Source organism: Marmota flaviventris, chromosome 15 (genome assembly GCF_047511675.1).
Source record: "Marmota flaviventris isolate mMarFla1 chromosome 15, mMarFla1.hap1, whole genome shotgun sequence".
NCBI classification, from domain to species: domain Eukaryota; kingdom Metazoa; phylum Chordata; class Mammalia; order Rodentia; family Sciuridae; genus Marmota; species Marmota flaviventris.
The window spans coordinates 19777293-19800302 of NC_092512.1; the positions used below are offsets into that span (position 1 = coordinate 19777293).

Genomic DNA, 23010 nt, shown 5'->3' on the forward strand with positions numbered 1-23010 from the left:
AAAGTTCTCCTAGCTAATATTAAAATGAAATACTTCATACACCAAATTATATCCTACTTAAAATTTATTTAATTGATTGTAGGGAAGAGGGAAGATGGGAAAGAGAAAAGGAAAAAGGATTCAAAGTCACCTTAACAAAGATAATAGAAGAAACCAAACATGACATTCTGATTATATAGGTTTCTGCTACTTCTGTGTCTTCCTGGCAGAAACGTAAAGGTATTAAACATACAGAAGGTCAAACTATGCTTCATTCTTCTCTACGCATCAGCAAGTGGTAGCTGTGTGTATTTCAAATATTGACAACATTCTTTATGAGTGATAACATGCAGAGCATAGGTTAGATTTTTCAGAGACTATATCATACAGTAAAGGTAAAAATATCCTAAAAAAAAAAAAGCAAAACAAAATCTATTTTGTCAAGCAAATGAATATCTCAGATACATGACTCAATGAAAAAAAAATCTGCAAATATATTTTAAATCTTTTGAAATTGTTGGCATAAATCCAAACACCTGTTCAAAGCACCTCAGTGTAAGAGGTATTCAGACAATGTGTAAGAGGTATTGTTTAAGACCAGAAGTGAATGAGGTCATCAAACTTATATTAAAGTTTGCCCCCAAGGAATTTGATGAGGAAGGCTGAGAATAAAAACAATGATAATAATGATTAGTAACACTCTGTCAGGCCATGTGCTAAAGCACAGGGGATGGTTCTATCATTTAGTTCTCATAGCATCACTATCAGAGTCATTATAACTTTTCCCATTTTAAAGATGGGAGAAGTGGAGAATGGACAATATAAACTTGCCAAAGGGTCCCAGAGTTATTAACTAATGAGCCAAGCCAGAAACACTGACGGACTCAAACCCCATCCCCTCATCGCCCCACGAGACTGTCTCCCACTCAAAGATGCCATGATGCTAAATCAGAAGGCAGGGGAGAAAGAAAACATGTGGAGACTAATAGCTCTCTGGAAGACAGAGTCTCAATGATACACCATTGAAAATGCTGTCCTGAGCTGGACACTCAATGGCATATGCCTGTGATCCCTGGGAGGTTGAGCCAGGAGGATAGCAAGTTTGAGACCAACCTGAGTAACTTAGACAGACCCTGTCTCAAGATAAAAAATAAAACGGGGTAAGAATGTAGCAAAGTGCTCTGGGCTTGATCTTCCATTTCCAATACCAGAAAAAAAAAAAAAAGTGTGTGTGTGTGTGTGTATGTGTGTGTGAACGCACGCGTGCACAGGGACACAAGCATACATATGACTATATTGCTGTGGACTGGGGAGGTAGGTCCGTGGTACAGCATTGTTTAGCATGCACAAGATTCCTTGGTCCCCAGCTCTGCCAGGAAAAAAATAAATAAATAAAGAGAAAGAGAGAGATAATGTCGTTTCACTTACAGTAAAACTTCAAAGGACCCCACAAAGAAGAACAGAATTTGAGAAGGAATTATTTGAATTTTGGATCATATCTTGGATAAATGTTTTCTATGTAAAAACATGAGAACTAACAAGATCAGTCCCAGTCTAAACAATGGTAACCAACTAGTTTTGACTTGTGGAAATATTAAAAAATCAAAGGTAAGAACAAGTGGCACAAACCTGTAATCCCAGCATTTTGGGAAGTGAAGGCAGGAGGACCGCAAGTTTGAGGCCAGCCTCAGCAACTTAGCAAGACCCTATCTCAAAATTCAAAGTAAAGGGCTGGGGATGTGGCTCAAGTGGTAGCGCACTCGCTTGGCGTGCGTGTGGCCCAGGTTCGATCCACAGCACCACCTACAAACAAAGATGTTGTGTCCGCCGAAAACTAAAAAATACACACACACTTTTTTTTTTCTGGTATTGGAAATGGAAGATATCTCTCTCTTTCTCTCTCTCTCTCTAAAAAATTTTTCAAAGTAAAAATGACTGGAGAGGCAGCTCTGTGGTAAAGAGCCCCGCCCCCCCCCAATTAAAGATAAGAATAAAAAGAAAAATATAAAATCAAACCTCAATAGACTCTAAGATACAAATGATAGCATAGAACTGAGTGTAAATTTAGTCTTGTAGCCATACACTGGCAGTTTTATAGGACACTGTTTTCAATTCTTTATGAGAACCTCAACAAACACAGGAATTGTTTATCGTAGAGATAATGACTTAGAACTTGGACGGTGAAGTCAGACACTGGAGGTCTATTTCTTTTTATGGTATAGGGAACTGAACATAGGGCAATTAACTCCTGAGCTCCATTCCCAGCAGCTCCTTTCATGTTTAATTTTGAGACAGGGTCTCTCACTAAATTGCTGAGGCTGGTCTTAAACTTGGAATCTACTAACCTCAGACTCAAGAGTCACTGCAATTATAGCCGTGCACCATTGCTCCTGGCTATAGTTGTGTTTCTGTCTCTGCCGTTCACATACTGTGTCTTCTTGGGGTAATTAATACTTTTGTGCTTTTCCATTTCCTCATCAATAAAATGGGTAAGGAAACTTGACTGTGGAATCATTGTGCTGAGGATTTAAACAGGTGCAGCACCCGCAGAACATTTGCTTTTGCTTCTGGGGCTGGTCCCCCACTTCTTTAGTTCCAAAGTGGAACTGCAAAATACAGCTCTCCATAGTCTCAACCACAGAGGAAGAAAGATTCCTGGGATAAAGGACTGAAAAATTAAACTTGCATTCAAGAGGATGCTACCCTGCCCTGTGCTGGTTTCCAAAAGGTCTGGAACTGGACTCCTTATGATGGTGGCCACTAGCCACATGTGGTTGCTGAGCACTTGAAATATGGTGAATCTGATGTTAAGTATAAAATAAGTACTGCATTTTCAAGATTATATATGAAAAACATGTAACACTCAAGATTCACATTTTATTTTAGTTCCATTTTGAGATGATAATATTTTAGAGATAGTGATTCAAAATGTATTACAAAGATGAATTTAACCTCTTACTACATTTTTGCTGTGACTACTAGGAAATTTTAAAATTACACATGTGGACTGCACTTGTGGTTTGTGTCATATTTCCATTTGGTAGCACTGATTTGGAGGCTTCTCTCCCATAAGGATGGACCAATCAACCAACAAATAACATCCATCCCTTTAAACAGGTACTGCACCTGCATTAGATAACCCTTGTCCTGAGCTTCTTAAAGGCAAATAATTAAGAGCATTGGTGGGGTTTTTTTTTCTCTCTCTCTCCCTCTCTCCCATCCCATTTCCCTCATTTTGTTGAGGAAGCACATTATGTACCCATTCAATAGGAATTTCCATGAGTTTATGATCTAAGCAACCTGGAGGACTAGAGAGAGAGGAGTGAGCCAGTGAGGCAAAATCAGCACTCACCCCTTCCCTGCGGGCATGGAGCCTTTAGCAACTTCCAATTTGACCAAAACCTGGGAAATAGCTGGGGACATGGTTGGAATAAAATTTAAAGAATACAGATTCTGGGGCTAGGAATGTAGCTCAATGGTGGAGCATGTGCCTCATATTTGTGAAGCCCTGGGTTCTATCCCCAGCTTACACACACACACACACACAAAAAAAAAAAAAACCTCCAAAACCAAACAACCAAATCCTGATTTGCAGATCTTCCTCAATTGGAAGGAAAGGTGAGGGTGTGTGCCCTTTTTTGGGTCAAATGTCAACACTCAGGAGAAAGAAAGAGGGAAGCTTTTTAGAATACAAAATAAAACAAAAACACTACATGAAATGTTAGGGTTAAAATTTTATGTTAATTTAAAATAACATACAAATGATTTTTAAATAGTACTTAAAATTAAATCAAAATTGGTTATAAAGATTAAAAACACATATTTATCCAATTATAAGCAGGACCAATGTGTGGGTCTGTGCATGCATAATGCCTTTGTAAATTTCAACCTAATCATTTCATAGTTGCACTCATCAGAGTTTACGTATGGTCATTTACTCCAAGAGATTCATACACTTGAGCTTGTTTATCCATTCCTAGCTGGAGTGGAACTATGCATCAGACAAGGAGGGGGAAGGTAGGAGCAATTTTTCCAAAGAACCATAGGTCTAAACAGGAAAGACAGCCCAGCTGTAATGAGACGGAATTATCAGTTGAGAGAATGTGTAAAATGGCAAGACACTCAGAATCAGGCCACAAAAGGCTGGTGGGAGAGTTTCTAGAGGAAGAAGTGACAGCAGACTGACAAGGATGGCTGCGAGAATAAATATTACAAGTCTTCTGCCAAAGAGAGCCTGAGTCCCCGATAGAATCCCTGACTAAGCCCTCAACCTCCTAGCTGGGTCAGGCTGACCCAAGGCACTCATCCCAGATTGGCACAAGATACAAAGACAGGAAAAAAGAACTGTGATGGAAAGTATGGGAACAATTCACTGCTTAAAGGAAAGGATCCCAAGTTTTTGTCCCCCTGAGCCCTGCCTCTTTGGGGGCTGTGGTCAAGCTCAGTAACTGGAATTTAACATCACAGTCCTCCTCCACCAAGAAGAAAGGGGGCAATCTTATCAGAATCCACACTTTGAACTTTCCAGTACACCTGAGAGATCCTAGTATGTTTTTCCAGTAAACCTGAGAATTCAACTTACATGTCCCACTAAAAACGATCACTTAATCCCATCTGACTACTTAAATTATCACATAAGGCCAAGCTAAGCACTTAATAGTAGACTATGTACTTCCCATATTACAGTTCTCCTTTGGTACCTATGGGGATCTATAGATACCAAAATCCATGCATGCTCAGGTTCCTCATATAAAAATGGCATAGTCCTTGTACATAACCTACACACATCCTCTTGGGTACTTTAAATCATTTCTAGGTTACTTATTATACCTAAAACACTGTAAATGCTTTGTCAATGGTTGTTAAAATATATTGTTTAGGGAATGATGACACACTGTATGTGTTCAATACTGATTCAATTTTTTCCCAAATATTTTCCATCCATGGTTGGTTGAATCTACCGGTGAGACACCAAGGATACAGATAGCTGATTCTATTTGAATTGTAGAAAGATTGTGTGCTTGTGGTTGTTTTGGTTTTTTGTTTCTTCCCCCCCCCCCCCCCGCCGTGGTGCTAGGGATTACAACCCAGGGCCTTGTGCATGCAAGGCAAGCACTCTACCAACTGAGCTATATCCCCAGCATATGTGCTTGTGTTTTAAGACTTCCTCTTATAGGGGCTGAGGATGTAGCTCAGTGGTTGAGGGCTCACCTGGCATGCATCAGGCCCTGGGTTTGATTCCCAGCAAAAGATTTCCTCTTGGAAATAGTGCATGGTTGGGTAAACTGAGAACTACATAATGCAGGGGACACTGGGTGACAAGCTGTCAGGGGCAAGGCAGGAAAGGGCAGACACACAAGCCTGAGAGCCAAACATGATCTGAATCTAGAGGATCAATTTATAGACCCCTGACAAAAACCATACTAATGTCAAGGAGAAAAGAAATACAGTTATGACACTTCACAAAAGAAACACTTCTGTTCCATGTATACCACTTTTCTTTTGGACAATTATACAGAGTAGGCACCTTTTAGTCCTTTCACACATTGTAAAAAGTTAAGATCTGATACAGTGACCGGTCTGTTTTCCTTTAACCAAAACCAACACTATAATGTGTGCTAAAGTCTAAGTGCATGACTTTTCCAAGCAACCTTGTTCTCTTATATTTATATTACAACAAATTTCTGGCTGTCTATTTTGCTTTCTGCTTTGGATTCAGCTATAACAAAAAGGCAAACAGCCAAAACACATGAAGGAGAACAGTGGAAAATTCCTAGAAATTCTAAATTGAGAAAATAAAAATTAGATTATAGTGGCTGATTATGGGTTGAAACATTAAATATTGAAAGTAGAATGAGAAAATATTTTACCCATTATTAATTTTTTTAATTCAAAGTTTAATATATTGGGGGTAAGAATGATTATATCATTTGCAATTTCCTCAACATCCTCATCAAAAGAAATAAGCTGACAGTATCGGGTGTATTGACTGCTTGTCAAGATTAGAGCCAAATGTAATTAAAAAAAAATTTTTTAAACCAGCTTATCTGCTGCTGTGCTCACCTGCTTAGCATTCATTTCCCTGTAGTAACAGAGCTTGCATTTTGTTGTTGTTGTTGTTTTGGTTTTGATGCAACTACTCCATCTATCCCACTTAGAAGGTCTGTCAATCAAAGTGTCCTGCCTACTCAGGACCAAGGGTAGGAGGAACAAGTGAGCCAGAATCAGCCAATTGGGTTCCTCTCTAGAAAATCTGCATCATAAGAGTAATTGAACAGACAGAAAACAGAGCAGATTTATCTGGCCATAGGAGGCTGGCGGGATAGACTACTACCACGTAGACACTGGTTCCTGGTAGCTGCTTTGGTTCCTCTTCTTAGAGTAGCTTGCTTTTTCAGTGTTTTCTTTAACTGACTCTGGGATGACTGGGACCGCTTATATTCAAAGACCTCTAGCTGGTATAAACATCTACTGTGCCTAGCAAATGTCAAGTTCTCAACAAAAGGTCAATATTATCATTTGTTCATTCAATACATTTTTACTGAGTGCTATTACAAGTTGAGCATTCTTAATCTAAAAATCCCAAATCTGAAATGCTTCAAAAATCTGAAACCCTTGAGCATCAAGTTTTGAATTTCAGAGCATTTTGGATTTTTTTGTTTGTTTGTTTATTTTATTTTATTTTTTTTGGTGTGTGTGTATGTGTGTGTGTACACATTAGGGACTGGGGTTTTTAAATCAGAGATGCTCAACTGATAAAGTCTATGCAAATATTCCAAACTCAGAAACAAAAAGAAACAAACAAACAACAACAAAAACCCTGAAATCTGCAACATTTCTTGTCCTAAGCATTTTGGTCAAGGGATAATTAATATATATAAAGTCCAGGTCACTGGAGATACAAAGATGGAGAAAAATTCTCTATCCTAAAAACACCTAGGCACTACTTAAGGGTAACAAAAGGTGTATTTTTTTCCATTTGTAATGGAAGAAAATCTCCATTTCTTGATGGTGGAAGTGGCAAAAGGTCACCGCATGCCAAAGAAAGAGACTGAGTAAGAGGGCCTTGTGGAAAGGAAGAGCAGGTAGGCAAGCAAGGATAGGTCAGCTCTGACAAAAATTCTCCTCCACCAAACTTCAGTCGGGCTTCCTTGAACCCTGTTTCTACTCAGCCTTGACCCTGCTGTTGTTTCTCCCAATCCCTATCCTGTTGTCATTGGCTGGCCCATCCCAGTCTTAGCAAAGAATCCTGCTAAACTATTTCAGCAAGAATCCCCCACCTTTGGTATCTGAAGTATCTTTTCATGGTCCTCATCTCCCATCTTTGACGTGTGAGTCCTTGGCCTGCCTTTAGCAACAACCCTGGGCCTTCCAGGTGGGACACACCTGGAATCCCAGCAACTCGGGGGGCTGAGGCAGGAGGATTCCAAGTTCAAAACAGCCTGGACAACTGGTCTTTATTTTGAGATACTGTCTCAAAATAAACATTTATACAAAGGGCTGGGGATGCAGTCCAGTGGTAGAGCACCACTGGGCTTCATCTGCAGTACCAAAAAAGAAAAAAAAAAAATCAACTTGGAAGGACAGCTTAGTAAAAATCCTTCCTAGTGATGTCTCCTCCTAGTGATCTTCCCTCCAGGGACTCCGTCATCATGCTATAAATCCTCACTTGTCCTTTTCTGCTCAGAATTAAACCCATTTCTCCCCTACCACAATGCCTCCGTTGCAGGAGTCTTGAATAAAGATTCCTTTACCATTTTCTCACCATTTTGTCAAGTGTTAGAATAGCTTCTCTTCAGTGGCTTGGGCACGTTGCGACTGATGATGCTCAGGAAATGCCATCCCCAAATACCACTGTAGGAAACAATATGCTATCCCAAAATATGACTGCAGGAGACAGTATCCCACCTCAGAACATGCCTCTCTGACATGAGAATTTTGTTTTCCCCCAGAGGCAGAGAAAGAGGTTTAGTTAGGAAAGCAGATACATATTCAAGGGAGAATGGGGGCAATCAAGGGGTGGAGGTGGGGGGCGGGGGAGACAGGCCTTTGGGAGTAAAGCAAGGAAGACGCGTTCCAGGGAGTATGCAGGACATCTCCAGAGGGAGAGGCAGCCATGAGGATTATTTTGAGTTAGTTATTTTAGGATCAGCAGGCACAGCAGTAGCTGGGAAAATCTGTCCCTTTATAAAAGAACCGTCCATGTGTAAGCACAAGCATGTCTCCCTCTGCACAGGGAAGGATGACTAAGCCAGGAGGGACTCTGAGCCAATGGAGAAGGCCTGGGTTTAAATCTACTGAACAAACCTTACTTTGTTTGCACTGGCTCTACAGCCTGGCCTTTTCATTTAGCCAGGTGTTCACTGCCTTTTTTTTTTTTTTCTTTTTCTTTTGTTTCAGATAAGGATGGTATTTAGGTCTAAAGTTTAAACTATGCCTTTGAGATCTACTCTAGAAGTCCACTCATTTCTCCGGGTTATCTCCCATGTATACAAGAGGTATGCATGTTACTAAACTTGTTTTTCTCCTGTTGTTACAAGAATCCAGTGAAGAACTCATGAAGAGCACAGCACAGTGGCCCATGGCTATAATCCCAGCCACTCGGGAGGCTGAGGCAGGAGGATTTCAAGTTCAAGGCCTCAGCAATTTAGCAAGGCCCTGTTTCAAAATTTAAAAAAAAGGGGGGGCTAGGGATGTGGCTCAGTGATTAAGCACCTCTGAGTTCAATTCTCAGTTTAAAAAAAAAAAAAAAAAAAACAACTCACAAAGGGTAGAAAGTTATTTTTCTTCCCCTACACAATCTTACCTTTAACCTTCATCAGTCCTTCCTTCCTTCCCTCCCTTCTACTTCCCTCCCATCTTCTCTCCTGCCTTCCCTTTCTCCTTTTTTCATTTCTTTTCATTATTTGTCTTTCTCTAGGCAGGTTTAAGCTGAACCCTGTCAATGACCTTGATTACTGGAAAGATGCCATTGATTCCTGTCAGGATCAAGCACTTGTTAAGACGAACTTGACACAGGCGATGCCATTTGGAAATTTAGCCTCAATCTTAGAACCAGAGTGGTGGCAGCCTGGCCAGTCCTCCAGACAATCCTCCATTATCATGCAAAGAAAGGAAATTGTTATCTGGGACTGAGAAATCCTGAAAAACACCTGAATGGACTCTTCCCTGACAACCCCCTGGTAAAGGCCTAACTGCAAAAATCCCCTCCTTTTTTACTCCCCTGTCACTACCTCAGTGGAAGACAGATCTCAGTCTCCATTGGGCCCCCAACTGCAGCTCTGTCCTGAATAAACCTGGGTTACTGTTGAGCTGCCTCTGCTTTCTATTTCCTTCATTCGGTCCTTTCCTGACAGCATCTATCCTCCCAAGTTCTTTATGGCTTTCAGAGTAGATGTCTCAGCAACCTTCTTCCACCAGGGGAAGGGATAATCATTACTACCTTGGGGCAGCAGGGGGATTGGAAAAATTAATTCACATGAAACTACTTTATGTATTGCACAATGTTATCTAAATACATTTTTTAAAACAAAAGAAAAAGAAAGAGGGCTTTCTGGAGTGTTAAAATTGTTGAAGTGCTCTAGCTAAAGTTCTAAAAGAGAAAATTATACGCCTGGACACAGCAGCAATAGCCTGATTTTCCAGGGTCAGCTGCTGCAGCTGTGAGCAGTTTACCCACATGATTATCCAGTTTCCATCTCCCTCCTTTTAAGGCTGAGATAGCTGGACGGCAGCTAAGGCACTGGGGGTAGTGGGTATCTAATATGAGTAAAGAAGCGTGTTCATCCCATTTGCAAAGGTTACACAAAAATCTCAAGGCACCTAGTCATTGTTTGGAGAAAGGGAATTTTTAGATTTTATGGGCTAACGGTATTTTATAGTTGCAACCTCTGCCAGGTTGTGCGAGCTAATATAATAAAAGTTGAATTTTTTTCCCCTAGTGCCCTATGACTTACATTTAGCACCCTATCTTCTTTAGTATTTGAGAGTTTGCCTCCAAAGCTAGACTGGCTTGATCCCTAATCTTGAATCTATCACTTTTTAGCTTTCATCTTCAGCAAGATTACTTAACCTCATCTCAAAATGAAAATGATTATGATAACTAACTCAGTATGCAGAGAAATAAAAGAGTAAAGGCATAGAGGCTTAGAACAGTGACTGCTAGCATACAGTAGGAGCTCTATAAATGCTAGCTATGATTTGGAATTGATCAGATCATATACAAGAGCTAGCATTTGAAGGCCATCAGAGTTAGACACTGTGCTAAAAACTGCTCCTGCCACCGTGCCAGGCAGCCACACCTGGTTACATGCTTACTGGACATAGGCAAGCCTCTTTCTAAGGCATGGATGCCTAGCAGGGACTGGTCAGCAAAGCAACCCTGGGAAAAATATGTTAAAGGCTTGGACCTCAGATTTCTTCCTGTAAAACTGTCATAGTAATATCAATGTCACAGAATTGATGTGAGGATTTGACAAGATTATATTGAGATTCTGTCACAAAACGGAAAATAAAAGGGCTACAGATACAGCTCAATGGAAAAGCCATCCTGGGTTCAATCTGCAGTACCAAAAATTAGTATATACATATATCCACACAGACATAACACATAACATAAATATGCATGCAAATGAATTACGTGACTAACAAATTCTGCCTTGATAATAGAATGTCATTCACCATTTATAGGTGAAGCTAGTTAAGGTTTCATAAGTGGGCCTGATTTTTATACCAACTGGTTTCAATTGATGAAAACACTTTTTATTTATTTATTTTTTGGTAATGGGGATTTAATCCAGGGGCCCTTTACCACTGAACTCCATCCCTAGCCCCTTTTCTTTTTGATTTTGAGACAGGGTCTCACTTAGTTTAAGACACTAACTGGTATTTATCATGAGCCCTAACATATACAGATATGATGGCTACATTTCTGTAACTCTAAATTAGCAATCCAGCAATGAATTGCTGTGCTGTATACAATGAGTCCAGCTGCTATACAGACTATTCAATGCTCCTAAAATCATGGAATGCAAACTGATGTGGTTAAGATCTGCTATCAAAGTCTTAACTTTATCCTTTACATTATATGTATGTATGTATGTATGTATGTGTTTTGTGGTGCTGGGGATTGATCCTGGGGCCTTGTGCATGCTAGGCAAGTGCTCTGCTACTGAGTCACATCCCTAGCCCTGCATTGCATCTTTATGGCACTTATGTTTGTAGCATTTAAAATTCATTGTAATTGAGGTGTAATTAGTCATTCCTTTGAAGTCATCTGGAAACAATTCATGACATCCTCTATCTTCTCTCATGCACAGTATGAGTCATGAGAGAAGTCATAATCATAGTACAAGAGGCTGGTTTTCTCACAGAACCTGGTTATCACCTGAAGTTTTCTGCTTGAGCAAAGATGGCAGAACCAATTGTAACTCAAACATACCATGGCTCACCGGGAAAACACCATCACTCCAACCAACTCCAAGTTCACACCTACCAGCAGTAATGTCCATTTGGACATTACTACTGAATGGCCTCTGACAAATTATATAACCTACTGGTGATTTCATTCCCTGATCTATAAAATGGAGATAGTAAGAATACCTGTCTTATAGTCAACAATACTGTATTATACCCTTAAAGAAGAGGACAGATCTCACATTAAGTGTTCTTAATTACCACAATGAAATAATATTTAAAAGATTAATAGCTATCTTGTCAGTTTTAATAAATTAATAAAGGGTAAAATGATTAGAACAGTGCCTAGCACCATGTAAAATCAATAAACAAATGGAAAAAAATATATGGTACACCTTCTACTGTCCTCTAATTGCTTCTATAACCATCTTCTCATCCAACAAGCCTTTGAGCCTTTGAAGTCCAGGGACCATACTGGCACCATGCTTTCTTTTCATCTTCCCTCCCTCAGTGAACTCAGCTCCACTGGAGGCAGGTTATCCACAGCTGTGAGTTCAGTGTGGCAGTAGCACATGGGAGCAAAGCACCTGGGATACGCCCAGTGCCACTCCAGTCAATGCCTCCATAGCAGTGGCTTTCCAAGCATTTGACCCCAACACACGGTGCTTTTTGGTTGCAATTCAATACATGCTTGAATACTACATAAATATCTATATCTATATTGTACTATCTATATATACTATATAGATAGTACATATACATATAATGTAGATACTACAGAACATGCAGTACCTATACTATCTACATATTTATATAGTGTATACCTATCTAAAATAAAATTTGCAAAAACTATTTATCTTTATTTTATAAAGTATACCCTATTATTTTTCTAGTTAAATCAAATTTGGTTCCTCTTAAATTTTAATATACATTCTAATTTTGTGATCATCTTAAAATTCAGATTGGATTCAGCAGGACTTGGGTAGGGTCAGAGATTCTGCCTTTCCATCACATTCCCAGGTGATACTGCAGGTTCATGGACCATACTTTGATTAGAAAGAGCCTAGTTTATTTAAAGTTATTTTATATTATTTTTAAATTTTTTTAATGCTAGAAATGATCCTTTAAACTTATTTCAGGACCCACGAAGGGGTTGTAATCTGCATGTTTTAAAACATTGCTCCAAATAATTTCTAAAGTTTATTTCAAGTCTATAATTCCTAATCTTGGAATAGAAATCCTATGTAGGCCTGGAAGGAAGCGGGGAAAAAGTAACTCAAGGATCACCTCTCATGTTGCCTATAGGCAAAATGCTGTCCTGTTCCGATTTCTTTCCTCCCAGCCCCAAGCCTCCATCTTACAGCTACTGACTAAGCAGTTACTAAGAGCAGGGTGTTGATCCAAGTGCTTTACATCTATCCATTTATTCACACAGCCACCCTATGAGGTTATCCCAATTTTCGAGACAGGGGAAGGTAAGCAGTTGTAAATGGTGGGGCTGGGATTTGGGAGGCTATAATTAGTGACAGCCCACCTCCAAGATGGCTCCAGTGGTCACTGTTTTCTGGTATCCTTGCCTCCTCTCCCACACTGAACAGGGCTGACCATGTAACCAACAGACTATTGAAGAAATGGCAGAGTCTGACTTCCAAGGCTCAGTTAGAAAAAGCACTGTGGCTTCTGCCTTTCACTCTCTTGGCTCCTCCCTCTCTGGGGGAAGCCAAGCTATCAGGTCACCAGAATCCTCAAGCAGCTTGCTGAAGTCCACACAGTGTTGCACTAAAGCCTCTAGCCAACAGCCAGAACCAACCTGTTTGGCAACAAGTGAATCACTGTGGAAGTGAGTCCTCCAGCCTGGCTGGTCTTCAGATGACTATCACCCTGATCAATGTCTTGACTTAACCTCAGGTGGCACCCAAGCCAGAACCACCCAGCTGAGCTTCTCCTAAATTCCACAGAAACTGTGTGAGATAATAAAAGTTATTGTTGTTTGATACTTTAAGTTTTGGAATAATACATTATGTATTAAATTTTAGGATAATTTGTCATGTAGCGAAAGGTAACTGATACAGCTCTGAACCAATAGGTTATACTGCATCATTATGATTCAGCCCTATAAAGAAAATGAAAACTTTATGAAGTCTCTTTTGATTAACCCTTCACTGTGGCTACTTGTATCATGGTTCAGAAAAATTTCATTTTCTCCTCCCAAGATATCTACTTCCCTAGGCCATGGAGTTGTTTGTGATGTTACATTCTCATCTGAGTAGAAGCTTCTGAAAGCATCTCAAGAATCTGCCTGTCCTTTTCAGCTTCTGCAGTCATCTGTAAAAACAACATACCCCAGGCAGTGGATGTTCCTCTAGACTGTGTCCCAGAACAAGAAGGCATGATACACATATCTGAAATTGACTCTCAGCTTACAGACAAGCAAGTTATACCCAAGCAGAGGTACAACAGATTTAAAGAACCATGACTGAGAAAAAAAAAAAAAGTGCTTGTTGTTATAAATCACAAGACTATGGGGTTGTTTGTTACTGCAGCAAATGCTAATCAATACACTCACCATGTTGTATGATGCCATGCTCCATAAGCCGGTGGCAAAGCTGCTCAGCCTCTTTTCTTGTGGTGGCCTCACCTTCCTGAACCAGCCAATCCAGGAATTCAGATGCCATGAAGGTACGCTCATACTTGACTCCTTCTTCTTCCCTGGGTTGTAAGAGTGTGTTTTCCGGGGCCATCAGCCTGGGAGAAAAAAAGGGGAAAGAAATATAAAGCAAACCAACACAAAAGGAGCATAGCTCATTTGAAATCCTAAATCATAGACTTCTGTGAAGTATCACAGCACTTGTCAGACAGACAGATTTGGCTGTCATGTGCTGCCACAAATGTAAATTCTAAGAGAGGATCTGCTTCAGAAGTGAACAGATGCATTTTCTTCTGGCAATAAGGGAAAAAATTGGAAATAAAATCTAAGACTTTACCATTCATAGATGATATGCAAGATAGTCACCTTGCAAAGTAGTAGCCCCATCCCACCTTTCTAAAAAGGCTAGTGTTTCTTTCCTAAAGACATAATCCATTTCTCAAATCACTGTGCTAACAAGATTTCTGCTGTAGACTGTTTGTAACCCCCCCTCAACACACACACACCAATTCTTTGTATATGCTGAATAATCCCTAATGTGATGGATTGGAGATGGGTCTTTGGAAGGTAGTTTATGCGGCTGGAGCCCTCATGATGGAATTAGTGCCCTTGCAAGAAGAGACACAGACAGCATGCTTCTCTCTCTCTGCTCTATCTATACAAACATGCAATGACAAGACAGCCATCCTCAAACCAGGAAGCAAGCCCTCATCAGATACAGGGTCTGCTGGCACCTTCATCTTGAAATTCCCAAACATCTGTTGTTTGTTTAAGCCACCCAAATCTATGGAAATTTTGCTAAAGTAGCCTGAGCTAAGATTGCTACATAAGTCAGTCCTTTACAATCTTCCTATCTTCACCTAACTTGCTTCCTAAGCATTTCTCTACTCCTTGGGATTTTGCCCTTCAAAATCGCTTCACTGGGGCCATCAGCATTCTCCTATGCATGCAAATATGACACAATGTAACACAAATCTAAGTCTTCTTTAAGGTTGACATAAGTACCATTAGATGCTACTGACCACTTCCTCCAGCTAAAGTGACAACACACTTATATTCCTCTCCTGTTCCTCCACTCCCACCTCTTTCTCAGCACATCTGTGTTGGTTTCTCCTCATCTCCCTGAACTTTTAAGTTTTGGAATAATACATTATGCATTAATGTAAAGGCTGGAATCATTTGATATTCAAACCCCAAATACTTCTTTTCTCATTCCATAATCTCCTGGGTGAACTCTAACATCCTTATAGATTCAGTTACTATCTGTGCCTCAAAGATCCCCAAATATACATCCCCAGACAGGGTCTCTACACCCAACTCCAGTCATTTGCATCCATATAAATGCTGAAAAGACACCTCAAAATTAACAAAAATTGAGCTCCTTTCTTTTCCTCCCAACCAGGTTCTGTGCTAGTGAGTGCTTCCACTCTCTGAACAGGAAAAAGTAATAATAAAAAAAAGCCCCAATACCTACATCTTTACCAGCCTCCCACACCCACAATCTGTCAGATGAACTGCAGATTTTATTTCCTAAATCTCTCTCATGTATGTCTAGGTCTTCTCTTTCTGCATTGCCACCACCTTAACCGAAAACACCAATACCTTTAACTGAAATAATGACGGTGTTTTCTTAGAGTATCTATCTATCTGCTTTTGTTCTCAACCCAACTTTATATACCTACATCCTGATATGGTAATTAAAATCATCTTTCAAAAATTCAAATCTGATAATGTCCTGCCACTGTTGAAATTATACTTTAGTGAGCTGGGTGTGGTGGTACATGCCTGTAATCCCTGCCACTCAGAAGGCTGAGACAAGCAGATTGCAAATTTTAGGCCAGACTGGGCAACTTAGTGAGGCCCTCAGCAAGTCAGCAAGATCTTGTCTCAAAATAAAAAATAAAGAGTAGCCTCTTACCCCTGCAAAAAAAAAAAAAAGAATTAAAAATAAAAAAAGGCTGGGGATGTAGCTCTCGGGTAAAGTACATGGGTTCAATCCCCAGAACCAAAAAGAAAAAATAAGAAAATATACTTCAATGACTTCTCATTGCCTTTAAAATAAAAACCAAAGTCGTTTACATGGCTTATAATGCATGCAAAATCCCGCCCTCTGTCTCACTAGAATCATTGTAGCCAGGCATGGTGGCACAAGCCTATAATCCCAGAGATCTGAGAGGCTGAGACAGGAGGATCACAAGATTGAGGACAGTCTGGCCAACTTACTGAAACCCTGTCTTGAAATTAAAAAAAAAAAAAAATTAAAGGGTGGTGGTGGAGAGTGGCTGGGGAGGTAACCTAGTGGTAGAGCACCCCTGCGTTCAATCCCCAGTATTAAATGAGTAATCACTCTCACTTCTTCAGGGACACTGGCCTTCTTTTAGTCCCGCAGACATCCCATACTCTATCTTCCAAAGGGCCTTTGAATGCTGGAATGTTCCCTCCTGCTTCTCCCCATCTTGCCTTCATTTTTCATGCTTATTTAACTCCTATCCTTCACATCTTTATTGACAGGTCTCTATTAGAATCTTTTCATTGTTTTCCCTGCATTTCGTGTGATTTCCAGACTAAGGATTACTCAATATAAGCTCCAGGAGGGTAGGGTCCATGTTCATCCACAAAATTTTATGAAAAACAGAATCTCGTCAAATACCAAGGTCAAATACCAAACACAAGGCTGTATCATCTTCTTTTGTAAAACTGTGCCTGGTAATTTCTGTCTTCCATATGAAAGCTGGTCTTTCTTTTAAAAAGCTTCGTTTCCTTTCAAACAATAATATGCAATACAAATTGAACCACTTCACTCTAGAGCAGGAAGAAACCTTAGAGATCTTTGTAATCCAGCTTCCTCTGCATCTACACAAGAAAAATGCAGTTCTCATCCAGATGAGGAAAACCACGCAACAGCCCTCACTGTAAGGGATAACTGCACAGTACACCTGAGTGCCACATGGTGTCCATCCTCGGTGCTTTCTGACCTGCAGCCCAACCATGCTACAGAGTGAACACTGGTCTGGGAATCAGATAAGGTTTCCACTTAGCAGCTTTGAGACATCAGGCAAGCCCTCTTTATTTTTTTCCAGACTCATTTTCCTCAGGAGTACAATGGCACCTTCACAGAGCTGTTGTAACAATCACATGTGAGTAAATGACTTTATAATGCAAAAGACACTGTAAATGCCAAGGCCTGCACTACTTAAGTAACCCCCCCCCATGCCCACACCAGGACATGACGACCTTGTTCCTAAAGGCTATGAACTGATGGAAAGAGAAACTCTTTCAAACTCCCTCTGCTCTTCCCAGAAGAATTAGGAAGTTTGCTAAATACAAGTCACAGAAGGGCATAGGATTAGGAAGCAGCAGTCTTGGGACCCAAATTCAGACTACCACATGCCATTTTTCACTGCTTCGGTGTCCTCCAAACACATATTAAATAAGGAAAATAACGCCCGTTCTACTTTTCTCACTGGGTTGCTGCTATCATCAAAAGTCTTTGGGGGGGGGGGGACTCTAAAAGTTCAAAGAATATAAATATAATTTTATATAAAGAGAATTTATAAAAGCTACAATTTCTCATTTAAAATCTTCTAATTCAGGATGATCTCATTTAAACACTTCTTATTTAAATCCCTCTCTAAGTCAATCCTCTTCTGTACTTTTGTTCATACTGAGAAGTAGTTACTAGGCTGCTTGCCTGGAGTTAATAACAGCTGAGTTGGGGTGGGCAATAAGAGCTCAGAGCTATTTAAGTATTATTTAATATAATACTGGCCAGCCCCTTCTTAGAAGGTGAAGGGCAACACAAGTGTCAGAATCATGAAGGCATTCTATAGGTGATCAAGTGCACGGAGGCCACACAGCTCCTCTCACCTGCCTTCCACTGTGACTGCCTTGTGTCTCCCATCAAGAGGCTGAGTATGTTTCAACTTCCCTTGAACTTGTGTTGGCTTTGAGACTCGCTTTGATCAACAGGATGCAGTGGAAGTGACATTATAGAGACTTCTAAGGTGAAGTTTAAGAGGCCTGGCCAGCTTCCTCCTTTGTTCCATTGCAGTGCCACCATGTAAGAGAGCAGGTGGCCTCTTGGAGAAGGAGAGGGCCCAAGGAGGGGAACCAAGGTGCCCAGGCAACAGCCAGCACCAACTCTTGGACATGTGAATGAGACCATCCTGGACCTGCCGACCCTCCAGGAGCAAGCCCTGGAGAAAGGACTGGAAGAACCACCACGCCAACCCATAGAATCAGAAAAACATAACACTATTAAGTTCTAGGGTGATTTGCTTTGCAGGAATAGATAATTGGGACACATTCCTATCAACAGAAAGTGGTGATAATATGTGAAACATCACACACAGGAACACATCACACAGCTCAGAAAGTATTGAGGGCAAGATAACGAATGGTGGAGGGTGCTGGAAATAAACTGCACAGAAAAAAAGCCACATGTGGCCAGACCTAGGAGCCTGCACTGGTGATGAGAATCTAGGATTCATATGTGCATGTCCCAATAAGGAACACCACTCTGGGGCTGGGGATATAGCTCAGTTGGTTAAGTGCCTGCCTCGCAATGCTCAAGGACCTAGGTTCAATCCCCAGCACCACAAAAAAAAAAAAATAGGAAAGAAAGAAAAAGAAATACCACCCTTCCTTCATTTCTTTGACCTTCAAAGAATGGAGCAAAAAAAATTGGATAACTAACCTCAATTTTGCCATTATAAACATTATATCTTCTGAGAAATCTCTGCTTCTTACAAATCTGGACCACGCCACTTCCTGAGCCCTTGGGGAATCGCCTGCTCCCATGACTGTAAGCTTTTGATGAGCAGAGACCCTGTTTATGTAGTTTATGGTTGTTTCCTAGCATAATAGGTTTACTAAAAATTTTGGCTGAATGAATAAATTAAACTCATTTCTATGCATTTCCTGTCATCATCCATTTGGTGGGGCGAGTATTGGGAACTGAACCCAGGGGTGCTTTACCACTGAACTATATCTCCAGTCCTTTATTTTTTTTTTTTCATTTTAAGACAGGGTCTAAGTTGCTGAGGCTGGCCTCCAACTTGTGATCCTCCTGCCGCAGTTTCCCAAGTAACTGAGATTCCCTGCCTCAAAAAATAAAAAGGGGCTGAGGATGAAGCTCAGTGGTTAAGCCCTGCTGGGTTCAATCCCCAGGACTCCCCCTAAGAAACCTACAGCTGGGCATAGTGGGGCACTCCTACAATCACATCTAATCAGGAGGCTGAAGCAGGAGGAGTATGAGTTCAAGGCCACCCTGGACAACACAGTGAGCACATGTATTAATAAAGAAAGAAATAAAATGACCCCCTTAGGATGACTCTATTTGGAGATGAGGCGAATCAAGAGAGTTCCAGTGGGGGAGTGTAGCTCCATGGTAGAACATTTGTCTAATGTGCATAAATTTCTGGATTTGATCCCCAGCACCAGTGGGTGGGGGAAATGAGTCTGTACTGCTGACACTCTCCACTGCAGACAGACTCCTGGCCTTTAGCCTTGCTTGTAATGACTCTGCCCCTTGCAGCTCAGGGATTCTCCTTTCAGGGTTTTGGAGGACAAGTGCATGGGGTTACTTTGTGTCATTTTTCCCTCCAGAATCAAGATCTGCCAGTCCTCTAGAGTTCCCGCCAAGGAGATGGTAGACTCTGGACAAGTGGCTGGTTAGCTGCTTCTGCCAAGGCGAGCTTCAGGAAAGAGAGCAGCTGGCAGGCAGCCTGGGTGGCTTCAGCTTGCCATTTAAAACATGCCCTACCACCCTTGACTCTTCCTTATTTCATTTCCCCTTAATCAAGTAAATGTCTCCATCCCGGTTCCCCTTTTTAAGGCCCAGTCTTTCTTGGGATTTGATTTTGTTACTATTATGTAGTCACAGTGTTAAGGCAAGAATTTGACTTACAATGGGTCCCCATCCTCTTTTGCTTGATAACAAGCTACCCTCAAATCAGCGGTTTTAAACAACCATCATTCAATCATCTTTTAGTTTTGGATGGCTCTGGCTTGGAGTAACACACAACTGCATGCAGAGGGTGGCCAGGGCTGGAGGTCAGCCTCTGTGGTGCTCCTCTGCCTAGCAAGGCAGCCTGGACTTCCTACCTAGTGCCACAGAGCTTCAGGAGGAGGAAGCAGAGGCTACCAGGATGAAATGATGTCAACTCCTCCTCCTCCCAATTTTATTCAGATATAACTCACACACCATACAATTAATCCACTTCATGTACACAATTCAGTGGTTTTTTAAAAAATATATGTGCAACTTTTACCACCATCTCCACAATCCACATTACAACATTTTCATCTCCCCAGTAGGAGACTCTAAGCCCATTAAGTCATTCCCCATCTCTTCAGTCCTAGACAAAACACTAATCAGTGTTCTGGCTTTGATCTGTCTTTTCAGGAGAGTTCATATGAATGGCTCATACCACATGTGGTCTGTTGTGACTAGCTTCTTTCACTTAGCATAATGTTTACAAGGACCATCTGCATTGTACCAACTATGCTTTTTATTGCCAAATAATATTCCACTTCATGGGTATACCACATTTTGCTTATCCATTCATCAACTGGTAAACATTTGGGGTTTTTTTCCCCCATTTTTAGTTATCATGAATAATGCTGCTATGAACAGTTGTGTAGTCCTTAGTTCCATAATGACATTTCAGTCCACGAGTCCACATGTACGATGGTCTAAAATCAGACAGATTTGAACTCTGCAAACTTGTTAGTTGTCTGTCTGACTCTCTTTGTTCATGTGTAAAATGGGAGTAGTAATGGGGTTGTGGCTCAGTGGTAGCGAGCTTGCCGAGCATGCATGAGGCACTGGGTTCGATTCTCAGCACCACATACAAATAAATAAAGGTCCATCAACAACTAAAAAATATTTTTTTTAAAATGGGAGTAATAATAGTGCCAACTCAGGGAATTGTGAGCTTAAATGTGATGAGACATAAAAATCATGATGCCTGGCACAACATCAGCAAACACTGAATACATTTTAGCCATCACTGAATACATTTTAGCCATGATGATGATGATGGTGTTGACAATGATGATAACTACTATATAAGTTTTATAGATGGAGCCATTATTTGATTAAAAAACTTTCTTTGCATCAAAATGAATGAAGCTTTTGTATTATTTTTATAGACAAGAACAATAATTCCTCCTCAAAGTATAGAACCATTTCTACACATGTTTTGACATTCATCATTCTTGTCTCCTGCAAGCATTCAGCAGGCTGATTGCACATGTGAACTGATTTCAACCTTTCCTGCATCTATATCTGAGTCAGATTTCCCAGACTCACATTAACCAAAGGGAAGGCAGCATACAATAGAAGGAACTGCTACATTTAGGTGCCAGTACAGGAATAGAAACAAGCTGATAGCAATCTCGTTGTACATTGAAAAAAAATTCAAAAGATCTGAACAGACCCTATATAAAATGAGAATATATGGGAATGGTGCGCAGGAGCGGAAACTAGGGAAAGAGTTAAAAAGTCATGAGTTAATACAATAATCAATTATTTATATACATGATAACTGTTATTTGGCTTTAAAACTGAAAAATTAATTCACTCAAAGATTGAAGGTGGTTTATGGATAATTTTGCCAAATAGAGTTCTCTATTACTCAAATTCTGCCCCAAAGAAAATGTACTACATTTATAACTGGGAAAAATGTTATCAATCAAGAAGTTAAATTAAGGTTAAGTTTATATTTAGCCAGATGTGTGGTTCCTGACAAAATGTAAGTAAAAATTGTTATATTTCTTTTTCATTTTTTGGTATTGGAAATTAGACCCAGGGGCACTTAACCACTGAGCCACATCCCCAGCCCTTTTTATTTATTATTTTGAGACAGGGTCTCCCTAAGTTGCTTAGGGCCTTAGCTAAGTTGCTAAGGCTGGCTTTGAGCTTGGGATCCTCCTGCCTCAGTCTCCCCAGCTGCTGGGATTACAGGGGTGTGCCACTACACCTTGTAAAAAAAAAAAAGGTTATATTTCTATACCCAATATAATAAACTAGTTTCCAAAGTTTAAACTATACATTTAGATGTGGATGCTCCCCACAAAGAGTTTTGAACATCTAATATTGACTTGTGTGATGAACAGGAAAATATCCATGTTTACCCAAGTACTGGTATTTTTAAGTATTATGCCATTATCTGTAAAACAGATGTTATATGGATAAATTGATATAATTTTCATGATAATTAGGTTAAGAACCAGTAAACAGAAAGCTGTTCCGTTAATATTTATGAGTAAAAGCAATGCATACTGGAAAAGCAAAGCGGGGAGGGCAAAACAGCATTCCACACTCCACCACCAAGTCTCTGCTCCTCCCTTCACCCCTCTCCACACTACACGCACAGATTCCTTCTCTGCTGTATCCCTTCCTCATGCTCTTCCCTCTCTTTTACCCTTCCCTGGAGAAATCTGAGCTGGTCTTTGAAAACAAGGGCTGCTGGTGCAGTGACACAGGATGTTTACTAGGCAAGGGAACCTGGCTTCAGGGACAAAGGAGGGCTGAGGTCCAGCTCCCTGTGATCAGTCCTGTGGGATGAGGGGCTGCAGCAGCCTGAGGGAAAGGCAGAGGGGCATCCGGTGCTCATTTACATCAAGGTGCTGAACGACCTGGTGCAGTGGGGCTTGCCTGTAATCCCAGTGATGCACAAGGCTGAGGCAGGAAGCTCGCCAATTTGAGGCCAATCTCAGCAATTTAGTGAGACCCTGTATCAAAATAAGAAATAAAAAGGGCTGGGGCTTTAGCTCAAAGATGGAGTAGCCCTGGATAGTCAATCAATAGTACAAAAAAAATGAGATAGTGCAACTGCGCTTTAAATAACCTGATTAAGTCCTAAGGCTATATATATATGTATATATATGTATATGTGTATGTATGTGTGTGTGTATATATATATATACACACACATACATATCATCTCAATTTTTTGTTTATT

At 40.5% G+C, this 23010-nt stretch overlaps 1 protein-coding gene across 1 annotated transcript in view; it reads right to left on the reverse strand.

The window, feature by feature from the left end:
* Nucleotides 1-23010, reverse strand: part of Deptor (DEP domain containing MTOR interacting protein) — a 140570-nt gene that overhangs the window by 53439 nt on the left and 64121 nt on the right. Inside the window, exon 4 of the mRNA XM_027949714.2 lies at nucleotides 13961-14139. Coding sequence (XP_027805515.1) covers nucleotides 13961-14139 — 179 coding nt within the window. The remainder of the gene's footprint in view (nucleotides 1-13960; nucleotides 14140-23010) is intronic.